We start from the raw sequence: 24,090 nt of genomic DNA, 5'->3' as shown, positions 1-24,090 counted from the left end.
ACAAAGATTACCACACGTACTATGTGTATAGGACTATATACAACAATACTACAGGAATATTATACAGCTAGTACCGGGAGAATATTATGAGAACATGGTACATATGGAGGGCGAGGTATCTTGGGGATCCACGTATTTCCTAGCACAGAAAATGATCTTCAAGGTGGTATGGGTTGAATAAACCTGGTTAAAAGGGATGTGAATTTCAAGACAGATGAGGAAATACATAATATAGTTAGGTATTCTCTTAATGAGTTCAAGTTCTCAAGTTAAGATTAATGACAGCCCACGACATCAAAACAGCTTGCAGGTATGGTCCCTAAACCACTGTTTAAGGAACATAGGGTGTAGACAAAGTACTAGAAAAACAGAGACGGGCAAATAGTTGCCTGATTTACGAAACAAGAAAAACAACTGATTGTATAACTACTAACGGATAATCTTGATGAAAATACATGGTGAAATTCTAGAACAGATTAATTAATGAATTGAGATCTCTTAGAAAGGGAAATAACTACTATGAAAAGCCAAAAGTAAGGGGCATGGCTAAGAAAAGTCAGTCAGTCAATAAGCGTTTATTGAATGCCTGTTATGTGCCAGGCACTGCACTGAGTTGAGGCTACAAAGACAGGCAAAAGACATCCTTGATCTCAAGGAGCTCAAATTTAATGAGGGAGAAAAAAAAAAGATGGGGGCAGCTAGGTGGCACAGTGGATAGAGCACTGGTCCTGAAGTCAGGAGGACCTGAGTTCAAATCCGGCCTCACACTTGACACTTAATAGCTGTGTGACACTGGGCAAGTCACTTAACCCCAGTTGCCTAAAAAGAAAAAAAAAAAAAGAAAAAAGAAAAAAGAAAAAGAGATGAGGATAAATGATTTTATACCACTGGTAAGAGTGTCATGACTTTTTTTTTTTTTAAACCAAGTAGCAACAATTAAAATACTGTTTTAGGACAATTAAATTAATGGTTATATGTAGGATAGATTAGAGAGGAGTGATATTGGAGGCAGGAAACAGTGTAGCTATAAAGTGCTTAGGCTATGGTAATGACACTGTAAATTGAAAGAAAGGAAAAAACATACAACTAACACAAAGAAAAAAAATCAATAGGACTTGGTAACTGAGTGGATGGTAAAGGGTCAGGGGGTAGGGCGGGGAGGGAGTTAGGGAAGCCAAGGGAGAGGAATGAATTAAAGATAACTTGGGGTTTCAATCTTGGGAGAATGAGAAAACAGTGCCATTAACAAAAGCAGAAAAAGAGGGAAGGAGAGAGCTGGTTTCAGAAAGATGTCTGAATTCAGTTTGAAGTAAGTCAAGTTTGAGCTGAGAGAGGGACACCCAAATGGAAATGCCCAGTAGGCAGAAGAAATACAAATCCATCAGGAGACATTTATAATGTGATACCTGCTTTTCAAAACTCATCTAAAGAACCAAAGCTTTTTTGGTTAAAAAAAAAATAGTATCTGATCTAAACAGAAAAAAAAAAAATAACAGACCTAAAATACTATCTAATTGAAGCTATGCCAGCAGCCTTATACCATAATTGAGGATATTTGATTTTATACTATGTTCCTGAAAAGTTGTTTATAAAACGAAGTTTTATGTGTGAGCACACATGTACATGAGAGAGAAAGAGAGAGAGAGAAAATATATATTTATGGTTGCTTTATAATTTAAAAAACCTATTCCCAGGGTATTTTTCTTCTTGCTCCTAAAGGATATTTTATAGAAGGGATTGATTCATTAGGATAGGGGGTTGTACTTGAGGACTTCTAAGGTACCTTCAAATAATTTTTTCTTCTATTGTCACTTTCCTTCAAGTTTTTTTTTTTTTTAATGTATTGGCTCTACTCAATTCTAGGTTAACAGCACTGATAGCTAAGCCTATTAAAAATGACTGTGCTCTGAGTAAAGGCTCTCCAACCACATATACTACATGAAAGATAGGCCTTTGTGAAAGACAGGCCTTTTTTGTTCACTTCCCAGTGCCATAAAGTTAATATTGCCAAATACATGACATCTGTCTATCATTGCATAAATAAAATTTAAAGTTAAGGTTAGAAGTTTTACTTACCTTAAACTTACTTCGATGATTATCTGGGACAGTTTCTTTATCTGGACAGCTACAACAGCTACCCATGACTTCTTTAGAAGACCATGTGATCTCTATATAAAAAGATGGTTTGCAGAACAATTAATAATATTATACCTTATTCATAATTTTAACTTACTTTGACTTGATTACTGTTTTGTTTTAAAATTCACAGAAAGCTTATGCTTATGATAAAGTGGCTTCACTACAATGTTTTCCTCATTCTGAAAATACCTAAAAACAAGTGTCAACCAAGTAACAAATATAATGAAATATAATCACTTCTGGAACTGAATAGTTTATACATAATAAATTTTGCCAAAATAAAACCTTTTCCCAGAGAAGTAAGTGACAGTCAATTCCTAGATTATGTAAAGTGTTGTGAACATACCCTGTATAAGACAGAAAATTTAGCATGTCACTGACAAATGAGGGAAACGATTTATTGGAATAGGATGAATTTCAACAAAAGCAAGCACAACTGTTTATAATTAGGGATAAAAAACTAACTAAAGGGAACACAAATAATACGCTAAGATACAATGAGGAAAAAAATTGCTATTTGTATTTCTACGGTGTTTTAAAATTGACAAAATGCTTTCCTCACAACAACCACCAAATGAAGCAGTACAAGTATTATTATGATTCCCATTTTACAGATAGGGTAAGGGAACTGAGGTGCATAGTTAAATACTTTGCTCATGGTCCCACAGCTATTAAATGTCAAAGCTAAAATTTGAACCCAGGCCTCCTGGATCTAGGTTCAGTGTTGTTTTTAGTACATCATGCTCTCTCTTGCTATATATTTTATACAATTTTAGAGTTAGGGGGTAAATATAATACCAGTTTAGTCGGATGCTCTCTCTAACAGGTATACTACATTTGTTGTTTCTAGGTGAAGATTGTCTTTGGATGACTGCCTGTGAAACTGACACAGTCTATTAGAAAGCACTTCAATAGTATAACTTGGATATGACTGATATATTGAAAGCTATAGGGAAATCATCTTAAAAGCTGGGCTATAAACTTCTTGAGACATACAACCTTTTTGTATTCAGGTATGTATGTGGAATTGATCTTTTTCTTCTGATATTTAAGTTCAAAGTTTGACAGAAAACATAAAGACAATTTGAGGGTTAACTGACATGTTGGGAATTTAATAATCTTAAGCACAATATGAGGAAAGACATATCGGTACTACTGAATATCAAACAGATATTCCACCACTTAAGTTGCCACCAGCAGAGGGCTCTCAAACTCTTTTTCAGAAGTAGAAGAAAGTCCTTATTATCTGTCACTCCTTCAAAAAGCAACCAAGAACCTTGTACTACACTGTTAGGAATGTGGTTCACAAACTTCAGGCTATAAACCTGTATCATGAAGTCGCACAGTTTTCCAAGTTTAGGTACTTTATTATTCGGGGCATGGAGAGATGAATAGGGTGGTGAAAGGCCTCTAAGAACAGATCTACCACATTTCAGTCCACCAAAGCACTACTTGGGGAATCTCCACTGAGCTACAAGGGGCTTTTCCCACTTCCCTAAACACATTACAGAAAACGTACATAGCTTCCCTCTTGCCACTCCTCCCACCATAGATGTCAACAAAATAATGCCATACTTTCATCGTGGTAAATAACGTGAAAGTAATTAAGAAAAATCAGCATTTGTTTCTGAAGAATCTTAAGATAATGGAGTACAATAAATACTTTAAAGTTATAAAAACAAAAAAATTAGATTTAGAAAACCATGAAAAGCCAGTTGGTAGCCCTCTTTTTAAAATGCCACAACATTCTATATGGCAGTTGCATTAAAGAAATAAGAAGCCCAAATTAAATACTTTTATAGGAAGCCATTAAAAAAACAACAACAACAACCACCCTCAACTTACCTAGATCTGGCCATTAATATGCTTAACCTCTGCTGCAACATCAGGACTTTAATCATACTTCAAAATACCATGCTTTGTTTGCTTGCTTACATAACCTAGGAATATTAAAAATAAAAAGATGTCAAGATTTTCTTTAAAATAATTTATGAACACTTGGGAGTTCTATCAATCTTATCTGGATTCCAGTTCAAAGTGTCAAAATCCTTAAAAAAAAAAATTGTACATCAAATATCTCTGTTAAAGTTTCTCATTTTTTCCAGCTTTCTATTACATTATATATGCCCATCAACATGAAAGGCAGCCTTTCCAAAAGTGAAAAAATAAAGTCTAATGTATGAGGTGCTAAGGACTAAGTTATATTCCATTTGCCACTAACCAGATGAGGGGCACTGGGGATTAGTTGTTTTCAAAGGGTATGTCATGGTAGTTTCCCCAGGTGGATCTTGAGATAAAACAAAATTTATAAATAATCAATATAAATTTCACTTGCCTAGAAACAATTCCTTACATCAAATGTAAGCAAAAACGTTTGAGAATCATTGGACTAGATCAGGGTTTCTTAAATTTTTTCCACTTGTGACCCCTCTTCACAACCCCTTCTCTTGCTTCTAGTTTAGGCAGCGTTCATTGGCTTTGTGTGACCTGAGGGCATACTTTGTGTTCAGAACCAAGGTCGAAAGGAAGTTGCCCAATACAATACAGGCAAGCACTGCCAAAAACACCTTGGATTCATTACGCATTTGATTTTTTTTTTTGGCTAGGCAATGGGGTTAAGTGACTTGCCCAGGGTCACACGGCTAGTAAGTGTTATGTGTCTGAGGCTGGATTTGAATTCAGGTCCTCCTGAATCCAGGGCCAGTGCTCTATCCACTGCGCCACCTAGCTGCCCCCTACGCATTTGATTTTTAATTAATTTTTGGTCATTGCACATTCAGAAACCTTTTACTATTGCCAATTTTTTCACAACCCACAGTTTAAGAAGCACTGGACTAGATGATCTCTTAAGAGTTACTTTATTAGTTTAGATTCCAACAGTTCTGGCAGTGTCCTTAATTTATCTTCAGCTACCACCCTCTCACTTACCCAAACCATTCTTCACAACTACCAGAGTGATATTTCTAAAGCATAGGACCATCAAGCCTGTTCCTCACTTCAAGAAACTCCACTGGTTCTCCTATTATCTCTAAAAACAAATATAAACCATGTTCCATATTTAAAGCCCTTCAAAAATAGCTCTAGCCCACCTTTCTCAACTTATTACATGTTACTTACTGACACACATTCTCCATTTCAATCAAACCATCCTACTTGCTCTTCCTCATACACAATATTCTATGTTCCACATCTATGCTTTTGCAAAAGCTGTCCTTAATGCTTAGAAATGTATTCTCACCTTATTTTTTTGACCTCTTAAAATGACAGTTTCCTTCACAGTTCAAGTCAAATTCCATCTCCCACATGAGACATTCCTGATCCTTCCAGCTACTAGTGCCCTCTCCCCTCTGAAATTGCTTTCTATTCTCTGTTTATTCATAAGTGACCATGTTTCCACTGATAGAATGCAAGGTCCCTGAGAAACTCCTTGAATTTCATTTTCATCTTTGCCTTGGGAACAGATTCAGTACCTTATTTAAGGAAAAATTAGCCTAGTCTGAATGGGGTAGATGTTGCTCCTAAGATACTCTGCCTTTCAGGAAAGTGCTCCTATTTGACTGAAAAAGTAAAGGTCACCCATTATAAGCTCTTCCTTCTCTCCCATCCTCTATCTCAATGGCCCTCCACATGTTTCCCAATGCCTTGTCCTTTGTCCCAATCTCTGAGAAAAAGGAATTCCTTCTACTTGCCAAGTGGAAGTCTAATACCTCTATAAGTAGATCATAGGCCATTGACCCTAGGCTAGGGGTGGGGAACCTGCAGCCCCGAGTCCACATGTGGCCTTCTAGGTCCTCAAAGTGCAGCCCTTTGACTGAATCCAAACTTCACAGAACAAATCCCCTTAATAGGAGGGGATAATAGTAAATAATAATAATTTAATAATAAATGCCCACCCCTACCCTAGGTCTTCCCAACTTCTCAAGGAGTTACATGCTTTTTCTCCCTCCCTCCCTTTCTGTCTTCCCCTCTTGCTCATCTTTAATTTCTTATCACAGTTCCTTCTCATCACCCTAAAAAAGTCCCCAAGTTTTTCCCCATCCTTAAAAAATCTTCACTTTACTCAATAATATCCTCAATTTAACATCTTATATCATTCCTCTCTTTCAAAGTCAAATAATTCTCATTTGCTGTTTGGCTTTTCCATCTTGTAATTTTTCAATCCCTTGCATTATGGTTTCTGTCCCAAACACTTGATTTTCAACATTCTTTTAATTACTAAATCCAAAATCTTTTCTCAGTCCTCACCTTCTAGACTTCTCTGTGACTTCTAACACAGCTGACATTGGATTCTCTCTTTGCTCGGCTTTTTGGACACGGTTCTCTCGTGGTCCTGCTCTTAGCTATTTTGCAGCTCTTTCCTGTATTCCTCTGCTAGATCATCACTATCCATATACAATCCCCTAAACCTGAGAGTCTTCTGAGGTTCTGTCCCAAGCCTTCATCTCACGTCTGAGACAGCTGGTGACACTGTGGATAGTGTTGGGCCTGGAATCAGAAGACCTGAGTTCAAATCAGGCCTCCAATGCTTATTAGCTGTATGATCCTGAACAAGTCACTTAATCTGTCTGCCTCAGTTTCCTCAAGAGTAAATGGGGATAACAGCATCTACCTCAGAGGGTTGTTATGAAGATCAAATGAGATAATATTTTTAAGAAGTGTTCAGTACAGTGCTCAGCACATAATAGGCCCTTATATGAATGCTTATTTTCTTTCCCCCTTCCCTTTGCCTTCTCACTGTACCTTCTCTTAAGTCATCTCCTTATCTCGACACAGATGATTCCCAGATCTACCAAGCTCTAATCTCTCATTTCTAGCTACACCACAACCCTCTAGTTCAGCTCCTTGTCACTTGTGCTATGGGCTACTGCAATGCCTTCCTGACTGATCTCAGTATCCACTCTCTCTCTCTCTTCTCCGATCCATGTTCTACAGTTACTATAATGATTTTCCTGAAGCACAGGTCTGACCACATAATCTACAGCTGAATGAACTTCACCGGTTCTGTTACTTTTATAGGATTCAAGAGAAACTTCTTTTCATGGCACTTGAGACATTCCATAACTGGGCTCTGGTTTACATTTCTAGGATTATTATGCTGTTCACAAACTCTATAATCCAAACTTTATAGGCCTTGTTGCTCCTCATTAATGACATTCTATCTTCTGCTTATGGGATTTTGCACTGTCTCTCATACCTGAATGTGCTTCTCCTCTGAAGCTTAGAATTTCTACCTGCCTGCAAATTTCAATTCAAATGCCACCTCCTTCCATAATGCCCCACTAGTTGCTGTCTCTCCCCCCATCCTGCCAAATAAACACATATTTATTTTGTATAGGCATATATATATTTTGTCTACCTCAAAATGTATGATCCTTGACAGCAGGTACTGTTTCATTTTTGTCTTTATATCTCCATTTCTTAAATCACAATTGTATTATATTCATATACCATATTCATATTCGTAAAATGCATATGCCATAACTTTTTAGCCATTTCCCAAATGATGGGTACTCCCCTAATTTCCAGTATTTTGCCAACACAAAAAGAGATTTAAAAAAAATAAGAGATTAAATGTTTTTGTACACATGGGTCTTTTCCCTCTTTCTTTGATCTCTGTGGGGTAGAGGCTTAGGACAGGCCATTGCTGGATGAAAGGATATGCATAGTTTAATAATTTTTGGGCAGAGTTACAAATTGCTTTCCAGAATGGCTGGACCAATTCATAGCACCACCAACACTGCCTTAATGGTGTCCATTTTAACCACAGCCCCTACAACATTTGTCTTTTTCTTTTGTGCCACTTTGTTAATCTGATAGATATGAGGCAGAACCTCAGAATTGATTTAATTTGAATTTATCCAATTATTAGCAATTTGAAGCATTTTTTATATGGCCTTTGATGGCTTGGACTTCTTCCCTTGAGAACCTGAGAACTTGCACCATTTATCAATTGAGTAACAGCTCTTATACTTCTAAATTAGAATCAGTTCCTTATATTATACTGAAAATTAGACCTTTATTAAGTCAACAACCATTTATTAAGTGCCTACTATATGCCAGGTACTTTACTAAGTGCTGAGGATACAAGGAAAGGCAAAAGCCATCTCTGCCCTCAAGGAGCTCACATTCTAATGAGTTCTAAACAACTATGTTCATACAAGCTATAACCAGGATAAATTGGAGTTTTCCTGCCTATTTCTTTTAATCATATCTATTTTTATTGTTGCCTTGTCTGGAATCATGTTTGCTAGCTATACTTTTTTTGAGTTTGCCTGAAGTACAACAGATTTTACTTATTTAGTCTTATAACTCTGTATAAATTTTAAAAGTTTGCAGGGTGTTTATTATAAACGATATGTTGTCTAGATTCTGCTTTCTAATCTATTCTGCTTTCATCCCATTCATGTTAACAGCTTTGATTATTAATTTTTTTCCTCCATGCTGTTCTTTTGTATTTTTTCCTTTCTATGCTCATTATTATATATCACATTGTTAATATAAGTTAATATGTTATATTGTATATAATGTTACATGTGGCTATAATAAAAACAATAATAACAACAGCTAACATTTACTTAGCATTTTATGGTTTGCAAAATGCTTTTTTGAACATTTTTTCATTTAATCCTCATAGCAATCTAGGGAGATAATTTGAAGCCAGGTCCTTCAACCCCAAATCCAGAGTTGTTTCCATTGTTCAATGCTACTTCTGTAGTAAGTTCTCATTATAAAATGCCCCTCTGTTATATGACCTTAAGCAACTTTTCTGTACCTTAGTAAGGTAACAATAACAATTCTTGCCTTGCTTATTTCACAAGGTTGTTGTGAAGATAAAATAATTAATATATATTTTCCTTAAAAACAGAAATCATTTTATAAATGTAACATTATTCCTCTAAGAACTAAATAATATTACTGAAAGAATAAAATAATCAAACAAATCTGGATTTCAATCTTCACCTTTACTGCCTGTGTAAACCTTGGACAAGTCACTTCACCATTATGTCTCCCAGTTCTTCATCTGGATTTAACACATTGGCTCTCATAAATGCAAAGCAAAGTGTAGAGAGCTTATATGCCCCATCTCAAAGGAAAATTCCAAATTCCATTAAGATTCTGCATGTTGGTCAAAAATCACCTCAGCTCAAATATATGTTATATACTTTGACATACATGTTGACCTGTGTTACAACCAGCGATACAACAGAGTTTTATCACAGTACTGATAAAATGAGCTGGAAGTGACCTTAATTATTATTTAGTAAAAACTGAGGCCCAGAGGACTTGAGAGCATTGCCCGAGGTCATAAGATAGGGACAAAGACTACATCTGTGATTTCATTGGTATAGAGAACTCTCAGTGAGGGAACCCCTTCTCCCCAAGCAGGCCGGCACCTTCTTGGCAACTTATAATCTTAGAGCTGTCTAGTGTACTTAAAGATTCAGTGCCTTGCCCACGGTCACAAAGCCAGTATGGGTCAGACAGGACTTGAACTCAAGTGTTCATATTCAAAATTTCAATTTAATAAACATGTATTAAGCACTTACTATTTATCTGTGCTAAAGGCTGGATAGACAAATGGGAAAAATAAAGATAGCCCTTGTTCTTCTCAAGGAACTTACATTCTAATGGAGGAAGACAAAACACAAAAGGAAGCTGAAAAGCTGTGGAAGGACTCCAATCAGAGGGGCAGAGGCTACTGAGGGCACCAATGAGGTGTGAGTCCCAAAGCTCATGGAGTCTCCCTGATGATGCATTTCCTGGCGACAGACTTTTCCTGGGAGCACGGCAATGGTGGAGTTGAATCCAAGGACTGTATTGTAGCTGGTGAGACAAGGCTCCTGGCCCCAAAGTCAGGTTTCTTATCCACTATGCCATGCTACCGCTCATACAGTAGATACAAGTAGTAAATAACAGAGTTGGGACTTCAATCTAGCCCTTTGACTCTAAATCCAGTATCCTCCTATCTCAAGTTATTCTGATATAATACTCTGGGAATGACAATCTTTGGGGTTAGTTAGAGCATTGCATATACTGTCCAATGTGGTTGATGTGTTGAGATTAGTCTTGCTAAACTACTTTCCCTTACCCCTTTTCTCAAGAGATTATAAGATCCTTTGAGGGCAGTGATTCTGTCATTTTTTGGTCTTTATTTCCAATGCCTAACAGGCACATTGAGATTAAATGACTTGCCTGGGGTCACACAGATAGTAGGTCTAAGAGGCTGGATTTGAACTTATCTCTTCTTGACTCCAGGCCCAGAGTTCTATCCACTGTGCCATCTAGATACATATTTAATATTTCTTAAAAGTCATTTAGTTATATGTTTTACATATAGCAAAAACTAAATGCACTCATTTAAATTATGATTATCTTGGAAAAAATACAAAATATTGAATAACTCTAGCCACAAACATCAATAAACCAGACTACTGACAGTCAAAAAAGCAGTTTTAGACAAAACTTTACTTTTAATACAGTACACTGAATAGGTATTAATAAAGCTATCTTGAAGAGCAACTGCTGTAATTTTCTAAATCAACTATGTATAAAAAGAAAGCACCCACAAGAACATATTTCCAAACTCATATTGTTTTCATGTCAAGTTAAGAAAAAGTTCAATCACTTCATGTGTGTGTGTACTTATGAATGTTTAAATGATCCGCTAATTTAAGAATGAAGTTCTACTAAATGACTGTGGATGCTCCCCCTCTTCCTCTGCCACCAACCAAACTGCTTCATGAATAGTTTAAGTTTGTTGGCATTTAGTTCAAACCTCAAAGAAAAAAAAAAACCTAGTTGTTTTCTACTTGTAGCGCTACTTAGAGAATTACTGTTGCTATCTAAATATTCAGGCATGACTGACTACACTCTTTTAGTGTCAATGTAGCGAGAGCAAGTTTGAATCCCAGAATCACCAATTATCACGCGTGAGGTTAGGCAAGTCACTCAATTGATATGGCTCTCATTTTTCTCAACCTACATAAAGATGAGGTTTGAATAAAAAAAACTGTTATGTTTCTTTTAAGCTCTAAAAATCTATAACTTGCTGTCCCAGTGACATTCTAAAAATAAAAATTCCCTTTAAATATACTTTTTTCGACCCTAACAGAAATAAACAAAACCCACCCAAATTACTTAAATTAGTACTTAATGAGATAATATTTTTACAGTCTACAAAATACTTTCCCCACAACCACCATAAAAGGTACATAATTTCTTTCCATTTTACATGAGGAAACTGAGATTAGGATTTTCCCAAAACCTCACAACTTGTGTATCAGAAGGAAAAAAAAAAAAGCCTTGAGCCCAGATCTTCTGGCTCCAAATATGGTACTCTTCACACAAGTTTCTAAGCAGAGAAAAGAGCACAGTACAAAACAATTAAAAGAGGATAGGAAAAACATAGCTCCCAAAGGAAATGGCAGAGATAATTTAAATATGCAGAATCCAATAATGAAAACTGGAAAACTAGAACAATTGATAATACCCTCACTATCTATTCTCTCAAGAAACAGACCCAGCGTCAACAAAATTTTATGTTTGAGGATATACTGAGATTGGAAGACTAAGCAAATTCATAAAAATTACATAATTATGCAACTGGAACAAAGGTCGGCAACCTAAAGCAGAAAGGTATCTAAAAATGCTGGTGGCATTCATCAGTCCCAAGAGTGAGGTACTACCTTCCTCAACCTCTCTTCTCTGACTTCATTCCTTTCTACAGGCTGCAGTCCTGACTTTCTCTACAATGCCAAAGAAACCTCTTCAACCTGGAAATTCACTCTACCCCTTGGACTTCTCACACTGTCAGCACCTCCACTCCTGCAACCCCTTCCTTTGATTGGATGCTCCATTTTAAGGCAATATTCAATAAAGTCATGTCTTCATTTCTCTCCAGGTTACACTCCAGACTTTCTCTATCATACACTCTTGACAGAACCTCCTCCCTCCCTTTTATGTGTTGTCTTTCCTCCTCAACAGAAAGAGGGAAGAGAAGGAAATAAGCTTTTGGCACGGCGCTAAGCACTTTTACAAGTATTATCTCACTTGATCCTCACAACAACCCGGAGAGGTTAGGTGCTGTTATCATCTCTATCTTACAATTGAAAAAACTGAAGCAAACAGAGGCTAAATGACTTGCCAAGGATCACACTGCTAGTAAGGATATGAGGCAGAATTTAAACTCCAGACTTCCTGACTGCAGACCTGGGGCTCTATCAACAATAAGTAACACCAGCTACTTGCATCAGAATTTAAACTTGAGGGCAGGGTCTCTCTTTCTTTCGGCTTGCATTTTGTACCTGGTACACAATAAGCACTTAATAAATGCTTATTGACTTGACTTTTATTTCTCACTTCTTGTTTTTCAATGCTTGTCTTGCTTTCCTTTTCACCTCCTACTTTGCCAAGCTACAGGCCTTTCAGTAGCACATATGACATTAGTTACCCTCACAGGTACAATTCTGGGTTAAAAGGACTTGTTCAATCATTTTCAATCATGTCCAAATGAAATCTTCATGACCCCATTTGAGGTTTTCTTGGCAAAGATAATGGAGTGGTTTGCCATTTCCTTCTCTAGCTCAATTTATACAGATGAATGGGGAAGACAGGGTTAAATGACTTGCTCAGATTCACACAGCTACTGTCTGAGGCCAGACTTGAACTCTGGAAAAGGAGTCTTCCTGACTCCAGGCCTAGCACTCTGTCACCTACATACCTGCTCTGAGTTAACAGGACAGTTGTATTACAAACCACAATGAGGGGATGCTTACCTCTATCCAGAGCACTATGATAACACATTTATATACCACATATAAATTTACAAAGGTTTATAGAGTACAGTCCTTACATCAAAACTCTGAGGTAGACAGGGCAAGTATTGCCATTCCCCACCTTTATGAGGACTGAGACTGAAAGGTTAAAGGATTTGTCTTAAGGTCACACAGCTAATAATAAGTGTTAGAGAAAAGGGATGAACACAAGTATGACTCTAAGTCCCCATACCACACAGAAATTCACTCTCAGACAAGAGGTTAACTATGCTATTTTGTACCAATAATTCTGATGCCTTGCCATTGGATTATTTTCTAGTTACTTCACCAAAGATTGAGAAGGGGGAAAGAGACCAAATTCAAAACTGTTCACTTGACTACTTGAACTCATCAATAAGCATTCATTAAGGGCCACTTTGTGCCTGGCACTGTGGTAAGTGCTGGAGACAGAGAAAAGTTAAGAGAGTGTCTGCTTTCCAAGTAGCAGACCTTCTAAAGGAGGAGATTATACATAACATACACAAAATCAATACAATGTAGCTTTCTGAGAGAGTGCACTAGCCAAGAACAGCAGGAAAAACTTTACATAGAATGTAGTACTTTGAGTTGCTACTTGATAGCAACTCTGGAAAAAGTATCTGGAAATGGTGCTTGTAAATGTGAATACTAGGTAGCTATGTTACAGAATCTAGTAAACTGAACTGTGTTATTAAGACTGATATGAAAACATAGTATCTAATATGGCAAGTAATTTAAGAATTAAAGAGAAAAAATATATAACAATTTGGAAGTGACTTTCTATACTGAGAGTGGTCTAGTCTGACACAGGCCAGTACTATAGTGAGCTGCCTGTGACTTTCAGTCCAAATAGGAAGCTGATTTATTAACTGTAGAAAGGTGACATTTTGGCAATTAAGAAATGAAGCAGCTTTGGATCAATGAAGACACTGAACGCAAGACCAAAGTGCATTTGTGAGAGTGAGGAAATAGAAGTAGCTGAGAATTAGGATGAAATGAGACACTCATGAGCCACATAACATTTAACAAAAGTTTTACTTAACAATAGCACAGAAAAGATATTAAGGATACAATAACGATTCAGTTGGGCACAGCTCCCTTGTCTCCACATGTGCCACAGTGCCATGTCTCAATCAGCCGTGTATGTTAATCACAAATAGCCACTGATGACTCCTTTCCTTAGAGAGGTATTGTAAAGCTAGGAATAACAAGATCTGACAACTGAATAGATATGTGGAGTGAAAGCAAAAAGTAGAGGAAGGCATCAAAGTTAAAAACTTGGGAGACTGAGGGATGGCAGTTATCTTCAACAATAATAGGGACATTTGGAACAGGGGAAGGTTTAGAGAGGAAGATACAGTTCCATTTTGAACATGTTGCATTTGAGATGTATATAGGGTATCCAGTTCAAAATACCCAAATAGACAATTGGAGATATGGGACTAGAGTTCAGGAGAGACACTAAGGCTGGATATATAAAATACAGGTCTGGAGATTTTTTGCAAAGAGATAATAATTAAACCCATGGGAAATGATGAGATAACCAAGTGAGACAGCATAGAAAGGAAACAGAAGAGGGCTGAGGAACAGAGCCTTGGGAGATGTTCAGTGTTATAGAGTATAATAAGGAAGAGGAACCAGAAAATGAGACTGAAGAGAAGTGGTCAGAGAGAGGAAAACCAAGATAACAATATCATAAATATCCCACAGGAGAAAGGGATCAACAAGACAGAGAAAGGGAAATGGTCGAGAGAAGAGGTCAAGGAGGATAAAGACTGAGGAAATATTTGGCAGCTAGGTGCCACAGTGGACAGAGTGCTGCGACTGGAGTCGGAAGACTCATCTTCCTTAGTTCAGGTCTGGCCTCAGACACTTCCTAGCTGTGTGATCCTGGTCTTAACCCCGTTTGCCTCAATTCCCTCATCTGTAAAACGAACTGGAGAAGGAAGTGGCAAACCGCCCCAGTATCTCTGCCAAGAAAACCCCAAATGGGGTCACAAAGAATCAGACACGACCAAAACAACTGAATACTGGCAATAAAGAGTTCATTAATAACTGTAGAGAGAGAAACTGTGAATAAATGATGAGGCTGGAAGCAAGATCACAGTGGACTTAGACAAGGATAAGGAATTAGAATTAACCAATAAAATTATTATCTGTTCAACAAATACAGTATAACTCAGAAACTATCACTTTTTACATCTATATTGGTATGTGCGTGCCTATGTGTATAGAGTCAATTCTTATCATTCACAGTAATTATTTTCTACGAAGTTGCCACAAACACAGAATTAGCAAATACTGAACCACTGCTCCTATGGGAAATAGAGAGTTAGGTTTCTGTGAATGTCTGGTCACAACATTTATAGTTCAGCTCTTTCCAAAGCAGCCTCATGCACGGAGTGTTAGATTTCCTTCCCCCTCTTCCCACCACCATGTACAGTACTGCTGATTCATTAACACTGAATTCAAAACCAACAGCACTATAACTCATGCCTGAATTAAACTTATCTAACACATGTATTTTCTCCCTTCTTGCTCTTAGAATACTAGACAGCACAACGATTGGGGTCAATTGTAAACAGTGAAATCACCAATAAAAAGCATAAAAAAATGCAAACACAGCACTAAAGCCATGAAAAGGATTTCTGTTTACAGTATAAGAGTTGAAACAAGAAGGCAGTGTCATCCTGTTCAATGCCTTGGCCAACTCAAATTTTTTATCATTCTGTACGTGTCTGTGAATAATCATGAAAGCACCATAAGTTATTATTTTGGGGTTAACAAATAAATTTTAGTGAGTAGACAAATTTGCAAATGATGAGGCTTGACTGCATTAGTAAAAGAAAGCTACATGTGCTCTGGAAGCAACATTTAGAAAAAAACATGAAGTAGGTTTAAAAATCATAAAATGAAAAATGATAGGAGCTAAAAATACTTTTAGATCATGAAGCCTAATTCTTGGTCTCCTAGCAGTTCTTTAAAAACTTACAGAATTTAATCATGCTATGGTAAAAGAAAATTCCCCCGTGGAATCCTGAAAACTATCAGTCTCTTAAACAAGGGGATTTGCTCCTATTTAAATAGACTGGATGCCATGGACAATTCACATATCTCAAATAAATCTAACAAACACTAAGAAATTGCTGTGCTGCTGCTGGTTGTCTCACATCTAGATAACATATAGCCCCTGATCTTAGGGCATCAACAGTCTATGATGAGACTATGTCAGGGATGCAAACATTAAAAAAATAAGACAAAATGGGACAGAGGCATAGTAGAAGGGCACTGCTGCTTGAGGTCAGTTAATTAGCAACCTCAGGGGAGTAGAAAACAACTTCATTATGGAACAGTAAGGGTCGACACACAAAGATTAAATAAATGGCTGCAATCCACCCAAAGGAATCCTACTTATCATTTAGAAATCCCTATTATACTTAGAGGAGGAAAAAAAGCTGGACAATTAGGAAACAACAACAAGGTAGTTTATAAGAGATCAATTAGTGCTCACAAATAGTAATACAATGCCGACTGCCTATAAGCCAAATATACAAAGACTGTCGGACGCTGTGAAATGTGAAACCATAAACTAAGGGTTTGCTGTATAAATCTAACCATAATCCAATCAATCAACAAGTATCTATTAAGCTTAAATACAATGTCCCAAACGTTTTAGAGCAATTCTAGGCCTGGCACATAGTAGCACTGTGCTTGTTCCTTTCCCCTTCAAAGACGTCTGAGACACACCATACGACTGCACTGAACTACGACTGAGGGAATATAAGACATGTATGTTCCTGCCTTCAAGGAATTTAAAATCTAGTTTGAAAGACAAAAGTTCTAAGATATCCCAAACAATTAAGAAGAAAAGGTAAGACATTATAAAATTAATTTAATAATCTGTGTGGTATAGATTACAAATACTATAGCTCAAAGATAGGAAAAACCATACAGGTCTTAAGTGAGACTTTGAATATGGACATGACAGACAGGCAGGTGGAAGGGCATTTCAAACTGGAGGAAAAACATGAACAAAGAATCACAGGTAGAAATGTACAGTGTATGTGAGAAACCTTAAAAAATAAGACTGCATAATTACAATGGCATGTTCCTTCTACAGAACAGCAGAGGAGAAAATCAAGTCAACTCTTGACAACTAAATAAGTCCAACCCAAATGGGGAGTGGGGGGAGAGGGGGATTGAAAAGGCCATAAATGAACTTCCAAAGGAAAAAAAACCTAGGACTAGATGGATTTACGAGTAAATTCTGTCAATCTTCCAAATAACTAATTTCAATATTACATATGCAGATTACAAAAAATGAGGGGAAGGGAATAAGCATTAATAGAGTGCTTACTATATGCCCAGACATTATGCTAAGTGCTTTAAAAATATTATCTCATTTGATTCTCACAATAAGGCTGAGAAGTTGGTGCTGTTATTATCTCTATTTTGTAGCTGAAGATACTAAGGCAGACAGAGGTTAAGTGACTTGCCTGGGTCACAAGCTAGTCAGTGTCTGAGGCCATATTTGAACTCAAATCTTCCTGATGACAGGCCCAGGGTTCTACTGCACCACTAGCTGCCTCTAAATAGGAAGGGATCCCCCCCAAATTCCTTCTATGACACAAATAGTCTTAACATCTAAACCTGAGAGACGAAGCAGAGAAAGAAAATATAGATCAATATCTCTAATAAATATCAGTGAAATTATTGAATAAAACAATAGCAAAAAAGCTACAGCAACATATTAAAAAGATGATATACTATAAACAGGTTGAATTTCAACAAGGGATGCACAGTTGGTCCATATTAATAACAAAAGAACAAAAATTACATGATTGTATCAATAGAGAAAAGCATTTGACAAAATACAACACTAAAAATGATAAAACCACAGGGGACTTTCTTTAATACAGTGTGGCAACTATCTAAAAGAAGTATCAGCATTATTATATGTAAAGGAGAAATTCTAGAGATCTTGCCAAAAAAGTCAGTGATGAAGCAAGAAAGTCTATTAACACCGCTATTAACAACAGATAACATTAATACAGCACTTGTTACGTATGTGCCAGACACTGTGCTCATAAGCACTTTATAATTATTGTCGCATTTGATCCTCACAACAACTCTGGGAGGGTAGGTGCTAGTATGATCAGCATTTGACAAATGAGGAAACTGAGGCAAAGAGATGTTAAATCACATGCCCAAGGCCACACAGCTAGTAAGTGTCTAAGGACAAATTTGAATTCAAGTCTTTCTGATTTCAGGTCTGGCCTTCTATCCACTGCACCACCTAGCTCCCAATTTCATTTGGTGCTAGTTATAACAAAAGACAAGGGAAAGAAATTAAGGGAATAAGCATAAAAGAGAAACAAAATATCACTTCTTACAGATAATAAGATGTTCTACTTTGATGACCTCAGAGATTCAATCAAAAAATTTGTTGAGGGATCATTTGCTTTGTTGCATATTACTACAAAATATAGCATAAGCCAATTTCTGTTCAAAATAACTATGAAATATAATCTATATCAAATTGCTTACTTTTTCAAGGAAGGGGAAGGAGAAGGGGAGAATATGGAACTCAAAATTTAAAAAAAAAAGTTAAATTTTTGTTAACATGTAATTGAGAAAAAATAAAATGCAAAATAACTATGAAATGATAAACTATCTGAGTGCTTATTTACCAAGACATACAGGAATTTTATAAATCAACTCTGGAGTTAATTTTTAGAACTGGAATAAAGGAATTCATACGAAGGAACAAAAAGTCAAGAATTTCCAGGAAAATAATGGGGGAAAAAATAGAAGGAAGAGGAGTTAGCAGTATAAGAGGTCAACCTATACAACCAAGCAATAATTCCCAGAAGTATTTAGTACTGGAAGAAAAAAAATTAAAAACAGATAGACAGATTAGATAGATTAGAATAGATAGATTAGGATAGATTAGAAACAAAATATAGAAAACAAAAAACACAGTAAAATGGTGTTTAATAAATCCATATGCCCCAACTACTGGGATAAAGATTCATTAGCTGAGAAAACCTGTTTGAAAGAATGGAAAACAGTCTGGAAGAAATTAGGTTTAGACCAATATGTTATGCTATATACCAAGATAAGTTACAAATAGCATAAAAAAATAGAAGAGAAAGAGAAAGAGCTATCTCTCACAACTATGTATAGAGAAAGAGTTCTTGATCAAACAAAAGATAGAAAAGATCACAGGTGATCAAACTGATCATTTTGATTAAATAAAATTGAAAAGCATTTGTACAAACAAGATCAATGAAGTAACAATCAAAGGAAAATAGTTAACTGGAATAAAATCTTTGCAGCAATTTTTCCTGATAAAGGTCTAGTATCCATGGTATTTAGAAAACTGAAAGAAACATGTAAGAATTAGTATCATTCCCCAAGAGACACCTGATCAAAGGATATGAATAAATAGTTCTCAAAAGAGAAAATGCAAGCTTAAATAAATCATAGGAAAATTCTCCAAATCAGCTGTTGTTGTTTGTCCTTTGTTCTTGAAGAGGACCACGACATTAGGAAGGTGATGCCATCACATGCAAGTGCATTGGATTTAAGTGAAGGAAGGCTGTACAAAGTCACCAGCCTCACTTTCTCCTCTGGCGCCATCTGGGTCCAGTAGCCAGATATACATCAGGACAACTGGAAATGGCCCAGGACGCAGTGGGGGCTCTTGGCCTTTTCAAGCTAAGGTCTTTAAAATGTCTCAGGTTGACTGAGGCACTCAACGCCCATTCAGCGATGAAGACTTAGTAAAAAATGAAGAAGAGAATAGCCGGTTTACCTAGTTAAAAAAAAAAATCTGTTATCTGTGAGGGGAGGACCCTCAGGGGTTCCGGACAAAACAGAAACAATTGCTATTTACATTCATTCTGAGCCAATCAGGGTCCAAATAAAGACCAAGTGGGGCTTGGCCTGGGACCTATGGCCAAATCAGTAAAAATAAAAGAAATGCACATTTTAAAAGTCTGAAGCTACACTTCATACCCACCAGATCTGAAATAATGGAGAGAAAAAGAAAATTCCATTTGTTGGAAGGGCTGTGAGGATGAACACACTAATGTATTGTTGGTGAAAACTGTGAAGTGACCCAACTATTCTAGAAAGCAATTTGGAATTACACCCAAAAAGTCACTAAATGTTACAATACTCTTTGACTAAGCAACACCACTGCTAGGTTTATACCCCCAAAAGACCAAAGACAGAGGGAAAGGATTCATATGTAAAGAAACATTTACAATTTTTACACAAAAACCTCTCTTGTTTTCACAAAGAACTAGAAACTAAGGAAGTGCCCATTAGCTGAAAAACAGTTGTACAATGGTAGTTTAAGAATGTAATGGAATTTTATTGCTCCATAAGAAATGACAAAGGGAAAAGATTTATAGAAACCTAGGAAAAGATGATGAACTGATGAAGACTGAAATGAGCAGAGCTAGAAGAAAAATGTATATGACTCCAATGTTAAGAACTCTAATCAGTACAACGACTAATCACAACCCCAGAAAGCTCCCACCTGTTGGCAGAGGTGCAGCTATAGAAAGAAACTTTTCCAGACAAGAATATTATACAATTTGTTTTGCTAAACTATAATTAGTTGTTATAGGAGAAGGCTTTTACTGAGGAACAGAGGAAGCAGTTACTGATAGTGATACAAAAAACAAACAAAAAACCAGAATAAAGTATCATACAAAACACATAAAATCACAGAAAAGAGCAGAAATAGCATTAGTATTACCATAATAACATTTATGCATACTTTTTGAAAAACCTAAGCTATATATGGTAGACTCATGATTTCACATAAAAATAATAATAATGATGACAATAGCAATAATAGCTAATGTTCATATAGGACTTACTTTATGACAGGCACTGAGCTAAGCACTTTACAATTATTTCATTTGTTTCTTACAACGATTCTGGGAGGTAGATGCTATTATTATCTCTATTTTGTGAGGAAACTGACTCAAACAGAGTTAAGTGACTTGCCCATCATCACACAGTTAGTAAGTGTCTGAGCAGATTTGAACTCATGCCATCCTGACTACAGGACCAACACTCCATGAAATTTTCTTTTTCTGTCTTCTATATATGGAAATGTTTATGTTTATTGATGACTACAAGATTCTTGGTCAGTCAATAAACATTTAAGCTCTTATTATGTGCCAGACACTATACTAAACACTGGAGATACAAAAAGGGGCAAAGACAGTCCCTGCCCTCAAGAAGCTCACAATCTAACGGGGGAAATAACAAGCAAACAAATATGTACAAAGAAGCTATGTACAGGATAAATAGAAAATAAGAGAGAGAAGGCACAGAAATGAAGAGTTAAGAATTAAGTAAAGTTAATTAATTAAATGGTCATTTGATTGGGAAAATGGGGTGGGGGAATGAAGAATCTTTCTCCAAAAGGTAAATAAATGTTCAAAGGATATAATTGACAGTTTTTAAGGGAAGAAATCCAAGTTGTCAAGAACCATATAAAAAATAAATGCTCCATATCATTTATAATAAGAATTGTTATTCTTAATTATTAATCCTAAGGTTACACCTCACACTCATCAAGATCTGCAAGGAAAATAAAAAAGGAATATTTTTGTACAATATATTATCCATTAGATTGTAAGCTCCTTGAGAGCAGGAGTGTATTTTTGCCTTTTGTGTGTGTGTGTGTGTCCCCAGTGTTGAGCATGGTGTCCAGCACATAGTAGGTGCTTAATAAATATTTACTGGGGCAGCTAGGTGTTGCAGTGGATAGAGCACCGGCCATGGAGTCAGGAGGACCTGGGTTCAAATCCAACATCAGACCAAACAGTTGACACTTACTAGCTGTGTGACCCTGGGCAAGTCACTGAACCCCAATTGCCTAAAAAAAAAATTATCTCAAAATAAATATTTATTAACTAACTGAAATATACATATGATGTCTTCTCTGTCTCTGATCTCTTTGGAGTATAGGTATACTAGATACTTGGACAGAAATTTGGAAAGCGTGCTTATCAAATTTAAAGATAAGACAAAGCTAGAAATGGCACCACATGATAATCAGGTTTCAAAGAAAATCTTACAGGCTAAGATGATAGACTAAAAACAGTGAGATGAAATCTAGCGGAGATAAGTAAAGGCTGGCAATTAGGTTCAATAAGTTAACTATGGGATATGAGAGATTTGGCACAACAGGTTCAAAAAAAAAAAAGACCCAAAAGTTTTAGCTGTGTATAAAATGAATATAAGCCAATGGTGCTGATATGGTAGCTAAAACAGCTGAGATAATCTTAGGTTAAACAGAAATACAAGGTTTCGATAGAGGGATGTTATCATTTTCTATTTCCATACAAATAAGAACATTTCTGATTTATGCAAACACCAGGCCAGTCAGACATTGGTCCCACCCCACTATTGTTTCTGTCAGGTTTCCACCCCCATCCCCACTCCCACCCCAGACCTGCCTAGTCCGGCCTGCTATAATGAATGGTACAGATACATCTGAGTCCTTCAGTAGTAGGCCATCACTGCAAGCACCTATATTTCATGGTTAAAACTCCAAAGTAAGACTACAAGGCAAGACCAGACTGAGAAGAACATTCTCCCAATAAGAACAGTTCCAATTCCAAATGTCACATTTGAAAAACAAAAACAAGAAAAACAAAAACTGGATCTCTTTATCTGGCCCAGGTTGGAAGTGATGGAGCGAATCACAGGCCTGGTCCCACAAATGAATTATACAGGGGCTTTAACCTGTTCATTTTTCAACTTGGATCAGTTTGCCTCTCCTTAGGCAACTTGGTAGCCCAATCAATTTCAGGGTCTCACCATACTGATGTCATACTTAGTGCAGATACCAGATTGGCATCAACCATTGCAGCTTAGAACTCCTGAGCTCAAGACACTGGCTAGCCTCAGCCTCCTCAGTAGCTGGGATTACAGGTGTGAGTCACCACTCTACACTAAGTACACATTTTAGGAGGGACACCGGCAAACTAGAATTCATCCAAAGGAACACATTAAAGGATTAAAGACACAAGCCTGACATACGAGAACCATAGACAAGAAGTGACTTCTGAAGGTTGAAGGATGGGGGCGGGGAGGTGTAGAGAGACACAATTATCTGAAAAGATTTTACCTAGAAGAGAAACAGTCTCTTAGCTCAATAAGGTAATTAGTTCAAGGTAAAGTTCTAGGGGGAAAAGATTAAAAAGTTAATGTTCTAAAGAAAAATATTTTAATTCCATATAAGGAATAACTTTTTAATAATTAGAACAATTAAAACAGTAAAAAAAAAAATAGATGGCCTCTTGTCAGGAGAAGTTAACCCACAGTTATTACAGCACTATAAAGTTTGGGAAACACTTTTGTCACAACCTTGTAAGGCAGCGCAAGTCTTCTTATGCCCATTTTACTGATAAGTAAATACTCTCTGAGAGGTTAGGCAGCTTGCCATGATCACCCAGCTAATAAGGGTCTGAGGATTCATTCAAACCCAGATGTCCAAACTCTAAATTTAATACTCTTTCTAAAACATTACACTTTCTCTCAATGATGACTTTGAAAATTTTTCCTACCTCCAAGATTCTATAATTAATCTTAAATTCAAACACTACTAAACAAAATCCGAAATGTTTTTCACTAAAAGGAACAAATGGGAGTAAGGGAAAAGGGTCAGTGAATTTTTAACAACTTAAGGAAATAAATATTTTGTTATATCTTTCTTAAATAATATCCGATTAAAATACAGAAATCAGTCATTTTTCTTAGACCTTCAAGATAATTTGTTACCCATGAAACTCCTTTGTTCCTACCTTTTTATAATAAAGAATTTCAAAAGAATTTTGATCTTCAGTCTTTCCAGCTGCTTAACTGATATTTTCAACTATCTCCCATCAAAATATATTGAATTATGAATTGGAAGCACATACTTTTAAAAATACCATATACAACAGATCTCACCATTATTTCTGATAAGTAAGCAGTGCTAAGTGATACTCAGTTATAAAAAAATAAAGATTCAAATTTAAGTCTGCTATGTTTTATAGCCTGCCCATAAATTCCTAACATTTCAAAGACTTTATCTGGAAAAACATGTTAAGTCATTCAAATCAGTAAAAATTCTCTTGCAGAA

At 36.4% G+C, this 24,090-nt stretch overlaps 1 protein-coding gene across 4 annotated transcripts in view; it reads right to left on the bottom strand.

Annotated features, from left to right (window-relative positions):
* FRS2 (fibroblast growth factor receptor substrate 2) overlaps nt 1-24,090 on the bottom strand; it is a 114,762-nt gene that overhangs the window by 18,378 nt on the left and 72,294 nt on the right. For all 4 annotated transcript variants that reach the window (XM_027873515.1, XM_027873499.1, XM_027873524.1 and 1 more), the window contains 2 exons: nt 3,985-4,079; nt 2,077-2,168 (listed from right to left, as the gene is read on the bottom strand). In XM_027873515.1, coding sequence (XP_027729316.1) covers nt 2,077-2,142 — 66 coding nt within the window. In that variant the 5' untranslated portion in view covers nt 2,143-2,168; nt 3,985-4,079. The remainder of the gene's footprint in view (nt 1-2,076; nt 2,169-3,984; nt 4,080-24,090) is intronic.

This window comes from Vombatus ursinus, unplaced genomic scaffold (assembly GCF_900497805.2).
Source record: "Vombatus ursinus unplaced genomic scaffold, bare-nosed wombat genome assembly UNPS02003292.1, whole genome shotgun sequence".
NCBI lineage: Eukaryota > Metazoa > Chordata > Mammalia > Diprotodontia > Vombatidae > Vombatus > Vombatus ursinus.
Note: the sequence above shows the minus strand (reverse complement) of the source record. Positions and strands in the feature narration are given on the sequence as shown.